Source organism: Enoplosus armatus, chromosome 11 (assembly GCF_043641665.1).
Source record: "Enoplosus armatus isolate fEnoArm2 chromosome 11, fEnoArm2.hap1, whole genome shotgun sequence".
NCBI lineage: Eukaryota > Metazoa > Chordata > Actinopteri > Centrarchiformes > Enoplosidae > Enoplosus > Enoplosus armatus.
Genome location: NC_092190.1, coordinates 24,694,303 through 24,709,432, shown reverse-complemented (window position 1 = coordinate 24,709,432; position 15,130 = coordinate 24,694,303). Strand labels below are relative to the sequence as shown.

The following is a 15,130-nucleotide window of genomic DNA, read 5'->3' as shown; positions in this document are numbered from 1 at the left end:
TGTGAGGAAAAACTCCTGGCCTTGCGGGTCAGAAAATGGCAGCAAGGCATGCGAATGTCAGAAGAGGATACACCCCACCCTGAAACTGATCTGCCCATGCCAGCAGAGACACAATACATGGAGCCTGAGGGGCACATTTACACACAGCAGGAGGTGGTGGAGAAAAGAGCAACTGTAGACCATGCTACCATGACAACCCCTAAGTCACCTAAAGTAAAAAGTATAGTAGGACAGGATGCAGCCTCTGCTCCCTTGCTTAAAACCACAATGAAAGCCAGACCAGGAGAATTGGAAACTGAGGAATCAGTCATGCTGGCACAAAAATCACCCAGAATAAAAGCTAGAACAGCAGAAAATGAAGTTGAGTCATTGCCTAGAACAAAAGCCAGAGCTGAGAAGATGTTGTTTGAGAAAACAAGAGAAGAACGTGAGCTCCAGCTGTCAAGGGAGAACATCTCCGAGCTGAAGAATGAGAGTGAGAAGTTTGTCAGTGAAGAGGAGGCCTTGACTCAGCGAATAATGAAATGGCAACAGGATGTTCTGATGGAACAAGAGCAAGCTGTGAAGCCAGAGCCCGACTGGGTGGAGGGTTACTCACCAATCAAGACAGAGAGGACCACAGAGATTGGAAGAAATGTAGCAGAGGCTTCTGCTTTAGAATCAATTCCACAGCCTGAAGTGGTCCGCAGCAGGAAGACTTCTGCAGGAAAAACAGCCAAAGAGAAGTTCCTTTTGAGTGAGTCAGTTCCTGCTGGTTTCCAAGATCAGCGGGGTGATAGCCTGCAGTGGCCGCCTGCTGGTGAGCTGCTGACAGAGGGCCGTGAGACCAGGTTGCAGAGGGACAGCGAGTACTTTGTGAGTGAGGAGGAAGCACTGGCTCAGCGCATCCTGAAATGGCAACAAGATGTTGTTGAACAAGAGGAAGTAGCTGAGCTGGAGTCTGAGTGGGCGTTGGACAATCAATGCAAACAACCGGGTTCTGGGTTGCCATTTGAGTCTCATGTTCCACCATTTGGTAGTGAACCCCATCATAGTGGCATTTCTCATGAAATCCACCCCAGTGACCTTGCACCTTCACATACAACTCTTGCTGGTGGAGCCTTACCAACAAAAAAACCTTCACCTCTTCAACATGCTGCTGGGTACGAGCCATGTCCTCCTCATGAATCTTCTTCCATAACAAGGCATTCTCCTCTACATACTGGTTTACTACACAAAGTGGGTGGGCCTATTGAAAGCTCTCACAATTTAAAATCTTCTCCCGTAAAAGACCAACCAGGTCGTGAAGCTTCACCAGTTCAGATGTACTCTCAAACCCAACTTACTGGTGTGCCTTTTGAGGGATATGAACTTGCGTCTGCCCGGGGTGAGAGCCCGCATAAGCCTTCCAGAGAGGTTTCCTCAGTCATGAGACGCTCCCCATGCCGAAGTCCACAGGAGGACCTTGGAAGAGAGGAAAACAGGAGGCGAAGCAGGGGGGAGTATGATATGACTGTCGATAAATCCAACTGCCAACGCTTCCAGTCAGAGGTAAGAGAGGAGAGACAGATGAAAGAGGAGATAGGAACTACCAGAGAGAGCAGTGAATGGAGACAACAGAAGGATTTTGCTGGTGTGAGGAGAGAGGAAAGAAGTGGGGATTTGATACGGTCAAAACAGGGTGGTGAAATGAGTGCAGAAAGCCTTGAACTCAGAGCTGCAAAGATGGAGGAGAGGAGAGTCCAAGAGGAGTCAAATTTGAAAGAGGGAATTTACCAAACTCAAGAGTCTAAGAGGCTAAAAGAAGGGGACGCAAGTGCTGGTGGCTCCCGTCCAGTATTTGTTAAAGAAATACCATCACTTCAAGTAAAAATTGGTGAGATGTCAGAGTTTACCTGCCATTTCCAGGGTGACCCTCTGCCCACAGTCACCTGGCTCAAAGATGGCCACCCATTAGCCCACAACCCTGATTATGACATCATGAGCAAATATAACAAATCAAAGCTCACTGTCTTCTATCCAACAACAGACCACGAGGGTACATATGACTGTGTCATAGCCAATAAACATGGAAAATCCATCTGCAGCGGCGCTCTCAAGATCTCTGACAAAAAGGCGGTGAGAATGTCTGGGGTCACACAGAAGGTGGTAGTTACAGAGGAGCTCGAGAAGGGTGAGGAAAACCAGGAGAGCGCGATAGAGGCGGAACTTAAGACCCACATGGATTCAGGAAAGGCAACGCTACAGGTTCCTCAAGCAGTGATCCACAGAAGCCGCTGCTCAGATGAATCTTTTAGCTCTTCACCTGTGGAAATCAGAATTACTGCTCCCACTCCTGTCCCTGGGATGACAGAAGAACGCAGTGAGGACAAACCTCAGGCTTTTACAGAGAAAACTTCAGATGTGCCAAGCGATGAGGGAGCCTCTCAGACTGTCAAACATAAATTTACTTTCTCCTTTGATGTGGTTGCTGAAGCTCCTCATGTGGTCAGCGAATTAGATAATATTACCTGCTCTGAGGGCAACACTGCTGTGTTAGAGTGTGTAATCACAGGTGAACCTGCCCCAGAAATCGTGTGGTATTATGATGACGTTTGCCTCGAAATCATGGCTGGAAAATACAGAGTTGAGGTAGATGATAAAGTGCACAGGCTGTATATCAACAGTTTTACATACACAGATGCTGGAGCATACAAATGTGTTGCTAGAAATAAGCTGGGAGAGGTCACAAGCATCTCTGATGTGGCATTTCAAGTTGCAGAGCCTGTGCAATTTACAGAGGGTGGTGGTGTTATAGAGGATGGTGGTTTCAGTCCATCTGGGAGAGTGAGGAAGTCTCCTGTTGGCTTAACTGAGGATGTTAAGAAACCTGCCGCATTCCACAAAGCTGCCATCACTCACACTGAGGATAGTATCATTCAAACGAAAGATAAACCTTTGAGTTCACAAGCTCCATCGGAGATGGCTGCCAAAGCCCCCAAATCCAGACCTGATGTCTCTAGAGAGCCTCAGACTATATCCGGTTGTGGTCTGCAGGCTTCTGCCGCTGTGATAAAAGTTTCTCAGATTAAACAAGCTTTTGAGTCTGACTCACCAGTCGCATTACTGACGCCCTCCTCTCTTGAGGAGCAGAGAAAGGAAACACTTTTCCCTGAGGAGTTTATACCTGCGGTTGCCATTTCCCTTGATCAGCAGGAACAAGTAACTGCACCTAAACCTGACACCATGCATGCAGAAGGTGGTGATAGACATGCTACTGCTAAGACAGTAAATCCAGATTTTCCCAAAGCTGTACCTGGTTTTGCTCAGACTATTCCTGCACCCAGACCTGTTTCTTCCAAGACCTCCCAACCCACCTTCTCTCTGGAGGAAGACAGTGAGATCTCTGTGATATCTGATGATGTTGAAGAGGGAGCAGTTTTAGCAGGACGCCATGGTGCAATTAAACAGTTTGTACAGGAAGTACAGGAGTCTCCAGAGTTAGTCAGGCCTAAGCCACAGAAACCTGCTCGTTTTCCCAAACAAATGGAGGCAGGTGAAGTGGAGATGGTGAGGGAGGACACTGTGTGTACATTTGACAGAACCAGCAGCTTCATTCCTTTCCAGTCCGAAAAACTCCCTGCAGTAAGACGCTCTGTTAGAACTTCAGCTCCAGCGGAAGAAGCTGTAAAGCCAAAAATAATATCTGAATCTCTCAAACTTGAGAGACAAAGTACAGCTCCAAGGCCTTCCTCTATTCAAAGTGAGGCTGTAAGTATGGAGGTCCCGAGTTATGTTGAGGGGGCTAGTGTTGCGGATGAAGTGACGGAAGTGACAAAACCTATGAAACAAGAGGTTAAAGGAATTAGTGAGGGATATATTTTTATGCCTGGGTTGGAGCATGTGAGTGAGGAGGCTGAACTTGCAGGTGAAGAGCTGATTTCAATCTCAGAGCCCTCTATGGACAGTGGTGTCTTCCTTAGTATTCTGGATTCCCAGGCCGACGTGACAGAAATAGCAGAGGAAATTACTGGTGATGTAGTTGAGCCTCATGCACAAATTAAGGATGAAGATGAGAGGATTGACGTGATCCATGGGAAGCCGGAACCTAAACCGCTTATTGTCAAACCTAAAGTAGACAGCAGAGTTAAACCAATTGGTCTGCCTGAGGATGCTGCTGCTGAGGGACCTCAGAGCCAGGTTGCGTCTATACAGGAAAGAGGTAGTTTGGACAAGGCCTCAGCAGCTGAAGATGGGGGAGCAGCAGCAGCAGTTGGCTCCATGGAGGAAGAGGAGGTCACTTTTGGTGCTGTGTACGACTACTACAACCCTCCAACAGACTGGGGAAGGCCACTGTCCCCTGAGTCTGAGATGTCCATAGAGATTGGCAGCACTGTGAGCGAAGAGATAGCCGAGGTAGCTGAGAGGTTCTACACCCCAGGCTCGTCTACCGAGGTCTCGCAGCCAATTGCAGAGTCCTTCCACACTCCCAAGTCTCACATGTCCTTCCATACTCCCAATTCTGATACACCTGGTGGGTTTATGACTCCTCAGGATTATCCCTTCTCCCCTGTTGAACACAAGAGACCCTCAACAGGAGACTCGAGCGAGAGGTTCTTCTCACCAGTTCAGTTCCTGACATCTCCTGCCGATGAGGGCATTGAAACAACTCCTCCTGGAATAAACGTGGATGAAAATCAATTCCTCACCAAGGGAATAGGGTCTTTAGGCCTGGCAACCCTTCAGGAGAAAGTGCAGGGAATCCCTCCTGCCTTCCTCAAACCTCTCATTAAGAAAAGAGTGTTTGAAAATGATTCGCTAACATTTTACGCTGAGGTATTTGGCCTACCTTCCCCTGAGGTGAAGTGGTTCTGCAACAAAACTCAACTGGTGGCAGACGACAGAGTTAAAATGGAGAGAGATGGCGATAGCATCTCGCTAACGATTCACAATGTCACTAAAGTTGACCAGGGAGAATATATCTGCGAGGCTGTGAACTATGTCGGGGAAGCCCGAAGTGTTGCTTTAGTGGTAGTTGTATCGCAGGAAGTGAGGTTCATGCCTGCCCCACCTGCTGTCACCCATCAGCATGTGATGGAGTTTGATGTGGAGGAAGATGACTCTTCTCGTTCCACTTCCCCTCAGGAGATTCTGCTCGAAGTAGAATTGGATGAAAATGAGGTGAAAGAATTTGAGAAACAGGTTAAGATCATCACCATTCCTGAGTACACAGCTGACAACAAGAGCATGATAATATCTTTGGATGTGTTACCAAGTATTTATGAGGAGGGCGCTGTAGACTTTGTCACCCAGGAGCATGATGATTTGAAAATAGCTTTCGAGGTCACTGAGATGCCTCCAAGATTCATCAATCCCATCTGTGATATGGAAACCCCAGAGGGTACCACTGTCATGTTTGAATGCTCACTGATGGGAATTCCGTCTCCCATCGTGTCCTGGTTCAAAGGTGACAAAAAAATTCCTCACAATAACAAAAAATACTTCCACTCATCTGACGGAGACAATCATTTCCTGAAGATCTGTAAAGTCACAACACAGGATAGCGGAGTGTATACCTGCAGGGCTATTAACATTGTTGGGGAGACTCTGTGTAGGGCCTCCCTGGTGGTGTTAAATGCCAAAGCTTTCTCAGGGAAGACCAGAGGCAGGGAGTTGACCGCTGTGTCTCTTGGAAGCGCCAAAGTCCAGCCACAGAAGTTCGATTTGGTGGTTGGCAACACGTCATTTGATGACGAACAGGTGTCAGAAATTGAGCTCGAGTTTGAGTTTGAGCAAGAGGCAGATGAGTCGCAGCGGGCAGTCAGGCTGGTGGCCAACACTGACAACGAAATGAATGAACAGGGAGAGAAATACGTTAGCATCAACTTTGATGTATTTGCTGAGCCAGCAAAAGATGACAAGGTAGAGTTCAAAGGGAAGTCCTCTGATATGTGTAGCTTCCAGTTCCAGGTGACTGAGACACCCCCTAAATGTGTCATCCCACTGACTAACGTTACAGCAGCAGTAGGGACCCCAGTTATCCTTCAGTGTCTGGTTAGCGGCAAGCCAAACCCCACCGCCGAGTGGTACAAAGATGGAGACCGCGTCACAGACAGTAGATGTATAATCCAGGAGAAAACTGCAGGCCATTTCAATCTGCTCATTACCAACGCGACCCAGAGTGATGCTGGCGAGTATAAGTGCATAATCCAAAACACAGCCGGTTGCATTGAAACTACTGCGCTGCTAAAGGTGTTTTAGAGGTCGAAACAGCGTGTAAATGTTTGTCATAGTGTGTCAGTGAGGAAAAATGTAAGCTTGGGGGGAAAAAAGTGGTTGAATAATGTCAACACATCAGTCTGCTGACACTTTTTTCTTTATTTATTGTAAGTTGTGTAAAACTTCACGCAGCAGTTTTATTTTAATTTTTGGTAGAAAAATCTGTGTTTATGTTTGCGTTTGTTATCTGGTAACACTTTAAAAGTGAACTACTGTAACTTTGAAATTCAATGATGACGTTATGAATTAATGTCTTTAACAACTCATTGACCACAGACCGCATCTGTTGTGTTACCAGTCTTTAACATTGTGCCGTTCACATCAGTTTGCACTACGAAAGCTAACAACTATAACTAGGAATATTAGGTATGTGTGTGAACATTTCATATACAGAAAACATTCACAGAAATATGTATCATTGACATTTTTAAATCCTTTTTTGTTAAATTAGTGACAGTAAGTGTTTGTGAGAAGCTGCAAAGCCAAATTAATGATTTCACTGAGAGGTAGTTTTTTCTTTTGAAATAATCCATTTAGGAAATAAAATATACAAATTCAATAAAATTCATCTACCACATATTAATTATAATTGTCAGGGATAGGACTAGACTTTAAAGAATCAATAGATCAGGTCAGTATGTTGACATCTCCATACTTTTGGTTTGACATGTATAAGCTGTGTTGTGAAAAACATGGATTTAACTCAAGAATATGTGATTAAATGAGAAAGCAAACTTTGATATCTTGCTGGAAGAATTTAAAGAATATCAACCAAAAAATTGGGATTTACGCAAAACTGCAAAAAGTCAAATCAGTCACTGCAGTGTAGATACAAAAGCAGTAATTTATTTTACTTTTCAATTTCACAACATTATTTATAGTTATTGATAAATTAGCCCTAATAATTCTGAGATTTACATTTTAGGCAATCGCATCAAAAGTCAATCAGGAAATTATCAAGAACATATTGTCAAATTGCTTACTCACATTGTTAATTGTGTGAATTAGCAGTTTTGTTGCAGTATTTTTGTGGGTGTACGTTTTTGCTGTGTGTGAATGATATTTTTAGGATTTTAAAACAAGCTGGTAATTAGTGGTTAGAATAAGACGGTTCGATAATACTGTGAAACTTTTTTAAAATTTTAAATATAACTTTTGATGTCTTGTAAATATGTGTAATTTTAGGAGTGTATGAGTAGTATTTACCAGTAAAATAGGTCAATTAAAAAAATCTGGCAGTGAGAAATGTATGGTTTATTTGTACAGACGTCATGTTGGTTTGTTTCAGAGTTTATATAATAAAATATTTGACGATGTAAAGTTGGAGTTTGAGCTTGTTTTTTTTTTAACAGTTTACATGGTTGCATACCGGTTAGCCAGTGTTTGCATGGTCCATTTGTCAAGCGTCAAATTTACAGGCAAAATACAGGTGTCAAAAACTATCTGTGTTGTGTGGGACTGAGTATCATTTGCATTTTGTTTGTACCAGTGCCAATACATTACTTGATTTTGGGACTGATACCAATCAAGCAATGACCTTTCAGATACAAAGATCAAGGATGTACCTTGATGTATGTAAGCTATTATTTGCTTCTGTATGAGATGGTTTTCATACTCATACAAAGCAAATAATATGATTATTAATGGTTATTTGGTCTTTTTAGCTTTATAAATAATAATAATAATAATACAATTAAATATATTGGTAATTGAGGAAAGTTAAAAGAAAAGCCTAAGAATAAAAGAAATAAAACAACTTTTTCACTTGTGCTGAGAAAAGGTCAACGAATCATCTATCCATTTGGCGAAAAACGTTTTTTGTCATTGGCTCATTCTTTATATTTTTTGCAAATACATACTGCTTACATAAACTTAGTAGTATGTTGTAGTAGGGCTGTCCTCTCTTAATCACTTAGTCAACTAATAGGTAGTTAGGGTCTTTGTAAACAGAGGGACTTTAATCAGATATATAAAATTGTATTTTTTTGCAATATGGATAAGAAATGAGCTGGTTGTCATTAGTAATAACTGTAAAATGAAACATCTAAATCTATTCACAAATGTGCTCAAATCATCTGCAGAGGGACAATAATACTGGTCAAAATTCTTTATTTAGTCAACTTTTTGTTGGACTGGAAAGAATCCTACGACTATTAGTCGACTAAGGCTTTCTCAAGGACAGCCCTAATATTTGCTTTTATGAATTAATTGTTAATATCAAAGCGTTTGTGTTGTGGATATTGTTATCAGTCTTGCTCAATATTTCCTAACAGAACGTTGTAGCACCACCATCACCACTGTGGAAGAACAAGAGGAAACCTACTACACGGGTGTCCAGTTACCACAGACAACAAAAACACTTGAACTCAAGCCGGAGTCCAAACGTTACTCTTCCACTTTAGAGAAGAAAAAAGAAAAGCCAGTTTTCCTCAGCCAGCTCTCCCCAGCAGCCGTAACCACTGGAGAAACAGCCAGGTTTACCGTCAAACTGTCTGGCTTTCCAAAGCCGACTGTTCAATGGTCTCACAATGGAAAAGTGATTAAGAGCTCCTCTATATACAAGTTGATAGAGGAGAAGGAGGAGTACACGTTAGTAATCACCCAGGTCACATCTGAGTATGAGGGCGAGTACTCTTGCACTGCCTCCAACAGATTTGGCCAGACAACATGCACCACATACCTCGAAGTGAAAAAGCCTGATGTTAGCCAGGCGGAGAAATGGGTTGAGAAGATGTTTAAGGTCACAGGTCAACCTCCTACTTTCACAGTTCAGATTGAACCTGTGAGGTGCTCAGAAGGAGGAGAGGTTTATTTTAATTACAAAGCCAATGGTGATCCAATCCCTGATGTGAAGTGGTTCAAGGGAGCTTTCCAGATCCAGCCCAGTAGAAATTGTATTGTTATAGCTAACCCAGATGCATCTGGCTTCATCAATATTAAGAGCGTTAAACAGGAAGACAGTGGCCTGTATACATGTAAGGCCTCCAACCAGTTTGGAGAGGCGTCTTGTAGTGCTGAGCTTGTTGTGTTCAGAGAATCAGTCTCTGTTTCTCACGAAGAGGAACAGCTGACAGTGGTTCAGAAGAAAGGCTATAAAGTTTCAATGACAGAACAGGCAACAGAGTCTCGCTTGTATCAGGTCAGCCTCCCAGGCCAGGACAAAGCTAGGTCAGATCAGATGGTTTACACCATCGGCACTGAAGACCGGCAGATAATTCCCAGTGAGCAAGTGGGCTCCCTTAGAGAACTAGATATCTCTGCTGCCACCGTTCATCGCGAGCAGCTGACCCACCAGGCGGCAGTGCTTCAGTCTCATGAAATAGAGGAGAGGGTGTCTGTGGTTCCTACCCACCCACCTCAGGTTTTAGCTGTTCCTGCGAAACAGCTTCATATGGCAGCATTTACATCATCTGTCGAAGAGAGTCAGGACCTCACAGAGCAGCACTGTGATCGCATTCAAAGCCCTGAGGTCATTGAACTTAAGGCAGCTAGAGAAAAGAGATCAATGGTGATGTCAGCTGTTGCTGAGGAGCTCACTGCACTTTCTACTGTTAGCACAGAGCCTCTGGCTGACCGGACCTCTACTACGGTCAGGCCCACTTCAGAACGCAAACATCTAGTCAGTGGACATCAAGTAGAGTCACAACTGTCCATCCTAAAAGAGCAGTCTCAGGATATCCCCAAAGCACAGGAGGAGAAGGGTTACAAGGTTAAGGAAGGTGTTAAGATTTTATACTCAGTCCAGTCTGCAGAGAAACATGTGCTTGCAGAGGGCCACACAACTGAACTAGCAACAGCAGATTCTGCTGTAAAGTCTTCCGTTGGGAAAGAGCAGCACCGGCCTGTCTTGGCCTCAGTCAGCGAGTCTAAACAGACGCTTTCCAAGGAGACTAAGTTCTCCATGCAGAGGCCTGCTGAGGAGACAGCCCATCTCTGTAAGGATAAAATGATGAAGGCAGCTCTAACTGCTGAAGAGAAGCAAATGCTGCAGGTTGAGTCCACTCAGCAGTTGCCAAGTCTGGACAGTTCCATGTCCATTCAGTCACAGGTAGAAGGAGAGCAGTTGTTGCACCTGCAGGTTATCACAGACCAGGACCTCCTTCCATCTGGGAAGAGTTTCACCTGTGAGAAACCAGCTCCAGAGCAGGCAGTAACCAGTAAGAGTCCCACTCTGCTGTATACTGTTAACCAGGATGAGCAGAGAACAGTAGTTTGTGAGGACACATCAGAGTTTGAGGCCAAGGCTAGCACCATGACTATCCAGCCCCAGAAAGAGGCCCCTGCTCTGCTGCATCTCCAGTCAACCCAACCTGTGGAGGCGCTACCCAAAGAGGGTATTCTCATAATTGAGAAGCCTGACCAGCAGGTTGCAGCACAGAAACAAGAAAAGAGGAGAAGTCATGCAGCCATCTCAGAAGAGAGAAGGGAGCTCACAGCAGATTATCACACAGAGCTGGATTTGTCTGTGACTGGCATTCAGTCTCAACTTCGAACTGAGCCCAGGCCTCAAAACATCCTCCAGCTCTCCTTCCAGCCCATGCAGCTGCCAAAGGAGACACCAGTTACCACAGACGTCAAGCAGCAGCGAGCTTTGGTGCAGAAGGAGGATCGCTTGAACGTGATGCATGTCACCCTTGTGGCAGACAGTCGGTCCTTAGAGGAGGGTCACACTGAGAGTCTTACAGCTGTGGATAAATTCACCTGCCAGACGGCTGTAGAGCCAAAAGTTCCCACTGAGCCAATCCAGATCGAGGAGAAAGAGATCTCCACTGAGAGTAGTGTCCTTCTGAAGGCAGCAGAACAGGACTTTGCTGTTCAGATCCAGGAAGGCCAGTCAGTCAGGCAGTCGATAGTGATGGATGAGAAGCGAGTGCTGACAGGTGAGCTCTCTCAGGGGATCACCAAGTCTGAGTCTACTAAAGTTGTTGTCACCACACAGCCGAAACTGCCCCTTATGGCATCAGAATCGAAAGAGAACACAGCTCTTCCCAAAGAGATGACATTTGTGATTCAGATCCCTAAATCATCCAGTCTGAATATACGGCGTCAGCTCAGAGATGCTCTTCAGTCTGCTGTTGCCAGCGACCAACCAGTGTTACTGGCTGACGTCGTAGGAAGGTTACAGGCTGTAGAAGTACAGGAAGTCAAGGTTCAAAGAGAACCCAAACGGGCCATATTTACATACCTGATCACAACAACAGGGGCCCCCATGGAGATCACTCTGGCTTTTGAGGGTAAGTACCCTCAGACAGCTGACCTCAGGACTGAACTCCAGGCAGCTTTCCACTCCATAGTGTACCAGGAAGCCCATGCTCTTTCTTCAGAGCAGCCGGGCACTATGCAGCTAGATAAACCTCAAAGGGCACAGGTCACCTCGGCCCGCTCTAAACAAATGCTGTCATCCATGGTAGAGACAGTGAGCGTGGCAGAGAGTACCGTGGATTTCTCTGCTGTTAAATCTCAGGCTGCTGCACTCAAGACCGAGTCTAAAATGGCAGTCGAATGTGCTGCAGCTGAGCAACAGGTTGTGGTGCAAGAATCCAAGGCAGCGAAGATGGAACAGTCCATCTCATCCCAGATCAAAATTTCTACTGAGGCGCAAGTGGCTTTTGAGCAGTCGGTGCAGGTGTCAAGGCAGGAGGTGAGGTCAGTAACGGTGAAAAGCAGAGAGAGAGATGTAGGAGCGGCTATTGTTACCACTGCCCTGCCCCCCACCGCTGTTCCCACAGAACAGGTGGTGGATGTCAGCATCCAGAAGGAGCACAAGGAGGAGATCTTCAAAGAGGAGATCACAGTAGTCAGGCCAGAACAGAGAGAATGTCCAGTAATAATCACCTCCCTTGAAGACTTATCCATTGTGGAAGATAGTGAAGTAACCTTTAGCACCATCATTAAATATGTCGCAAAGGTAAACTGGTTTTTCAATGGACAATTGGTAAAATCTGGCAAAGAGTTCAAGTGTTCCAAAGACCACGACACATACACATTGGTTATCAACAAAGTTATCAAGGAGAGGCATCAAGGAGAATATGTTTGTGAGGCTGAAAATGAAGCCGGCAGGACTACAACATCTTCAAGACTCACTGTGGTCTCAAGAGGTTTGATAACAGGAAAAATCAATGTATCATTCATTATTACATCCATTTTCTCAGAGAACGACTAATCATTCACATAAGTTCGTTCATTTAAAACCTTTGTCCTCACATAAAATTGTGCATTTGTCACTTTGGTCTCTATATTCGTTTCATAGCTCAGCATCAGCACCCTTAGCAGGGCACTGGATGGTACTAACTCACCATGTCTTGTTTGTTCCACATCATCGTATGGTCAATAATTGCCTAAAGACCAGAACCGTCACAGCCATGCAAGTTTAGCTTAAGGCTCTGTAGTCGATTAGTATCTTGCTAAATGGTTGTCATGATGCTGGCCTTCAGGCAAGTTTCATGGTCTTTCCATGGTCACTTTGGCATGTTGATTTTAAACCCATGGTCTGTCACATTCCTTTAGGTCCATTCTCTCCACATCTCCAATGTCTCTCTGCATGCTTTCAGGTCTTCAACTTGTCATTGCTTCATCTTTCACAAACTCTTTTCCTCCTGATAGCCTGAACCCTAGCCCCATGAGAATCACCTTCAATGATAGCATCTTCTTTTGGCAGCTTTTTGTGAAATCATGGGGCTAATGTTCTAGCTATTTTTCTCCTCCACAGTCACTCCTGAATTGCCTTCCACCATTGTTCTACATTCCAGCATTGCTGTTTCTGATCAATCATTTTTTTACAAGAGCTATATAAATTCCATTACTAACATTTACCTTTTGATTTGTCTGCGTGCGCCTCAGTGCCACCTGTCTTTAGGCAGAAAATCACACCAATGGAGATAAACGTCGGCAGCCACGCCAAGTTCGAATGTGAAATCGAGGATGCTCCCAGTGTGACCTTCAAATGGTACAAGTCTGGAATTGAAATCAAACAAAGTGAGAAGTATAGGATCCTCAGCCGCCACACCAGTTCCTCCCTGGAGCTCCTGAACCCAGTCAAACCCGACAGCAGTGAATACACCTGCAAGGCTTCAAACCAGCACGGCACTGACAGCTGCACTGCCTCTCTCATTGTCACCGGTAAGACCCCAGTGGGACCTTTTTTAAATTATTGCTTTATATGTATGTGTTTGAGAGAGAGAGAATTATATACATATTTGCACTGTGTTTTACCCTGAATCATTTTGGTGCAGTGTGGAAGTGATAATTTGTTTATAAACTGGATCTGGTTTCACGTTTGGCAACACTTAATGATGTTGAGGATCAAACTTTCTCATGTTTAAACCTACATCGATCACCAAGTTGAGAAGCACAGGCTAGTTTATTTTTGATGTTGGTGAACTTTTCCACTCCTTAAAATTTGTTCAACTTTTTGTATGTTCTACCTGCTCTCCATAGAAATGTACCCACCGGTATTTGTATCAAAACCAGACCCAATGACTTTATATGTGGGCAAACAAGCTGCGTTCCAGTGCTCACTCACTGGATCCTCACCCATGGAAGTTGTCTGGCACAAGGACAACATAGCCATCTCCTCCGAAGGGAACTATGTCATGAAATGTGAAAAGAACAAGTATTCCCTTCACATTAAAAGTCTTGAACTGACTGACCAGGGCGTGTACCTGTGCAAGGCCTCCAACAGTGTCGGCACTGCTACCTTTACCACGGTGCTCAAGGTTATCAACAAGCCCAGCTTTGTTAAGACCATTGAGGCAGTGTCAGCTGCTGTCAATGACCCGCTGAGGCTGGAGTGCCAGGTGGACGAGGACACTGGTGTGACTGTCACCTGGACCAGGGATGGCAAAAAAGTCCACCAGAGCATCGAGTGTAAACTGTCCTTTGAGGACAAGGTGGCTGTTGTTGAGATACCTAAGTCCAAACTGAAGGACTCTGGGAAATATGTGTGCACAGCCACAAATGAGGCTGGGAGCTCAACCTGTGAAGCTGTGGTAACAGTTCAAGGTAAGATCTCAAAGATGATCTTTCCATTAGATTTGATGAAAACATATATCTCTTGAAATGAACTAGTGGATTATTGCTGACAACTATTTTCAGCCAACTGCAAGCTGATGCTAACACTATGCACTGCTATCTTCTTGTCTTTTCTTTTGCATTTCTTTTCCGCACTTTTCTGTCTTGGTCATTTTATTTTTTCTCTTTTGACAATGTTTAAAAATCTTGGTGTTTTTGAACATAACACTCCTTTCAGAGCCCCCTGCTTTTGTAAAGAAAATGGAGCCAAAGATTATATGGAAACAAGGAATAGCTGCACGCTTACAGTGCACTATTAAAGGATCACCTGAACTTCACATCCACTGGTTCTGGAATGAGAGAGAGCTTAGTGATGGAGAAAAATATAAAATCTCTTTCAAGAATGGAGTTGCCACTTTGGAGATAATGAACCTTCTGGTCACAGACAGTGGGAGTTACACCTGTGAGGTGTCAAATAATGCTGGCAGCGAGAGCTGCAACACCCTTATAGCTGTTAAAGGTTTGTTAAATGTTGCATTTACTTTACACTCACTGTTCAATTCAGAAGAGCTTTGGTATTAACTGACACTTTTGGCACCCAGAGCCGCCATCCATTAGAAAAGACCTGCAGACAGTCGAGGCTGTGAAGGGATCAGCAGCTCAGCTGGAGTGTGAGATCACAGGAACAGCTCCTTTTGAAATCAGCTGGTTGAAAAATAAGAAAGCCATCACAAGTGATCAGAAATATAAAATAATCTCCCAAGATTCCTTGTCAAGGCTGGAGATCCAGACCTTTGAAAGTGCAGATGTTGGAGATTATCAGTGTGTCATATCCAATGATGTGGGGAAAGTCACCACTAAGGCCCTAGCTAAGCTTAAAGGT

At 44.5% G+C, this 15,130-nt stretch overlaps 1 protein-coding gene across 1 annotated transcript in view; it reads left to right on the top strand.

Annotated features, from left to right (window-relative positions):
- ttn.2 (titin, tandem duplicate 2) overlaps window positions 1-15,130 on the top strand; it is a 211,554-nt gene that overhangs the window by 36,401 nt on the left and 160,023 nt on the right. Inside the window, exons 43-47 of the mRNA XM_070914051.1 lie at window positions 8,511-12,335; window positions 13,078-13,356; window positions 13,675-14,238; window positions 14,486-14,767; window positions 14,850-15,128. Coding sequence (XP_070770152.1) covers window positions 8,511-12,335; window positions 13,078-13,356; window positions 13,675-14,238; window positions 14,486-14,767; window positions 14,850-15,128 — 5,229 coding nt within the window. The remainder of the gene's footprint in view (window positions 1-8,510; window positions 12,336-13,077; window positions 13,357-13,674; window positions 14,239-14,485; window positions 14,768-14,849; window positions 15,129-15,130) is intronic.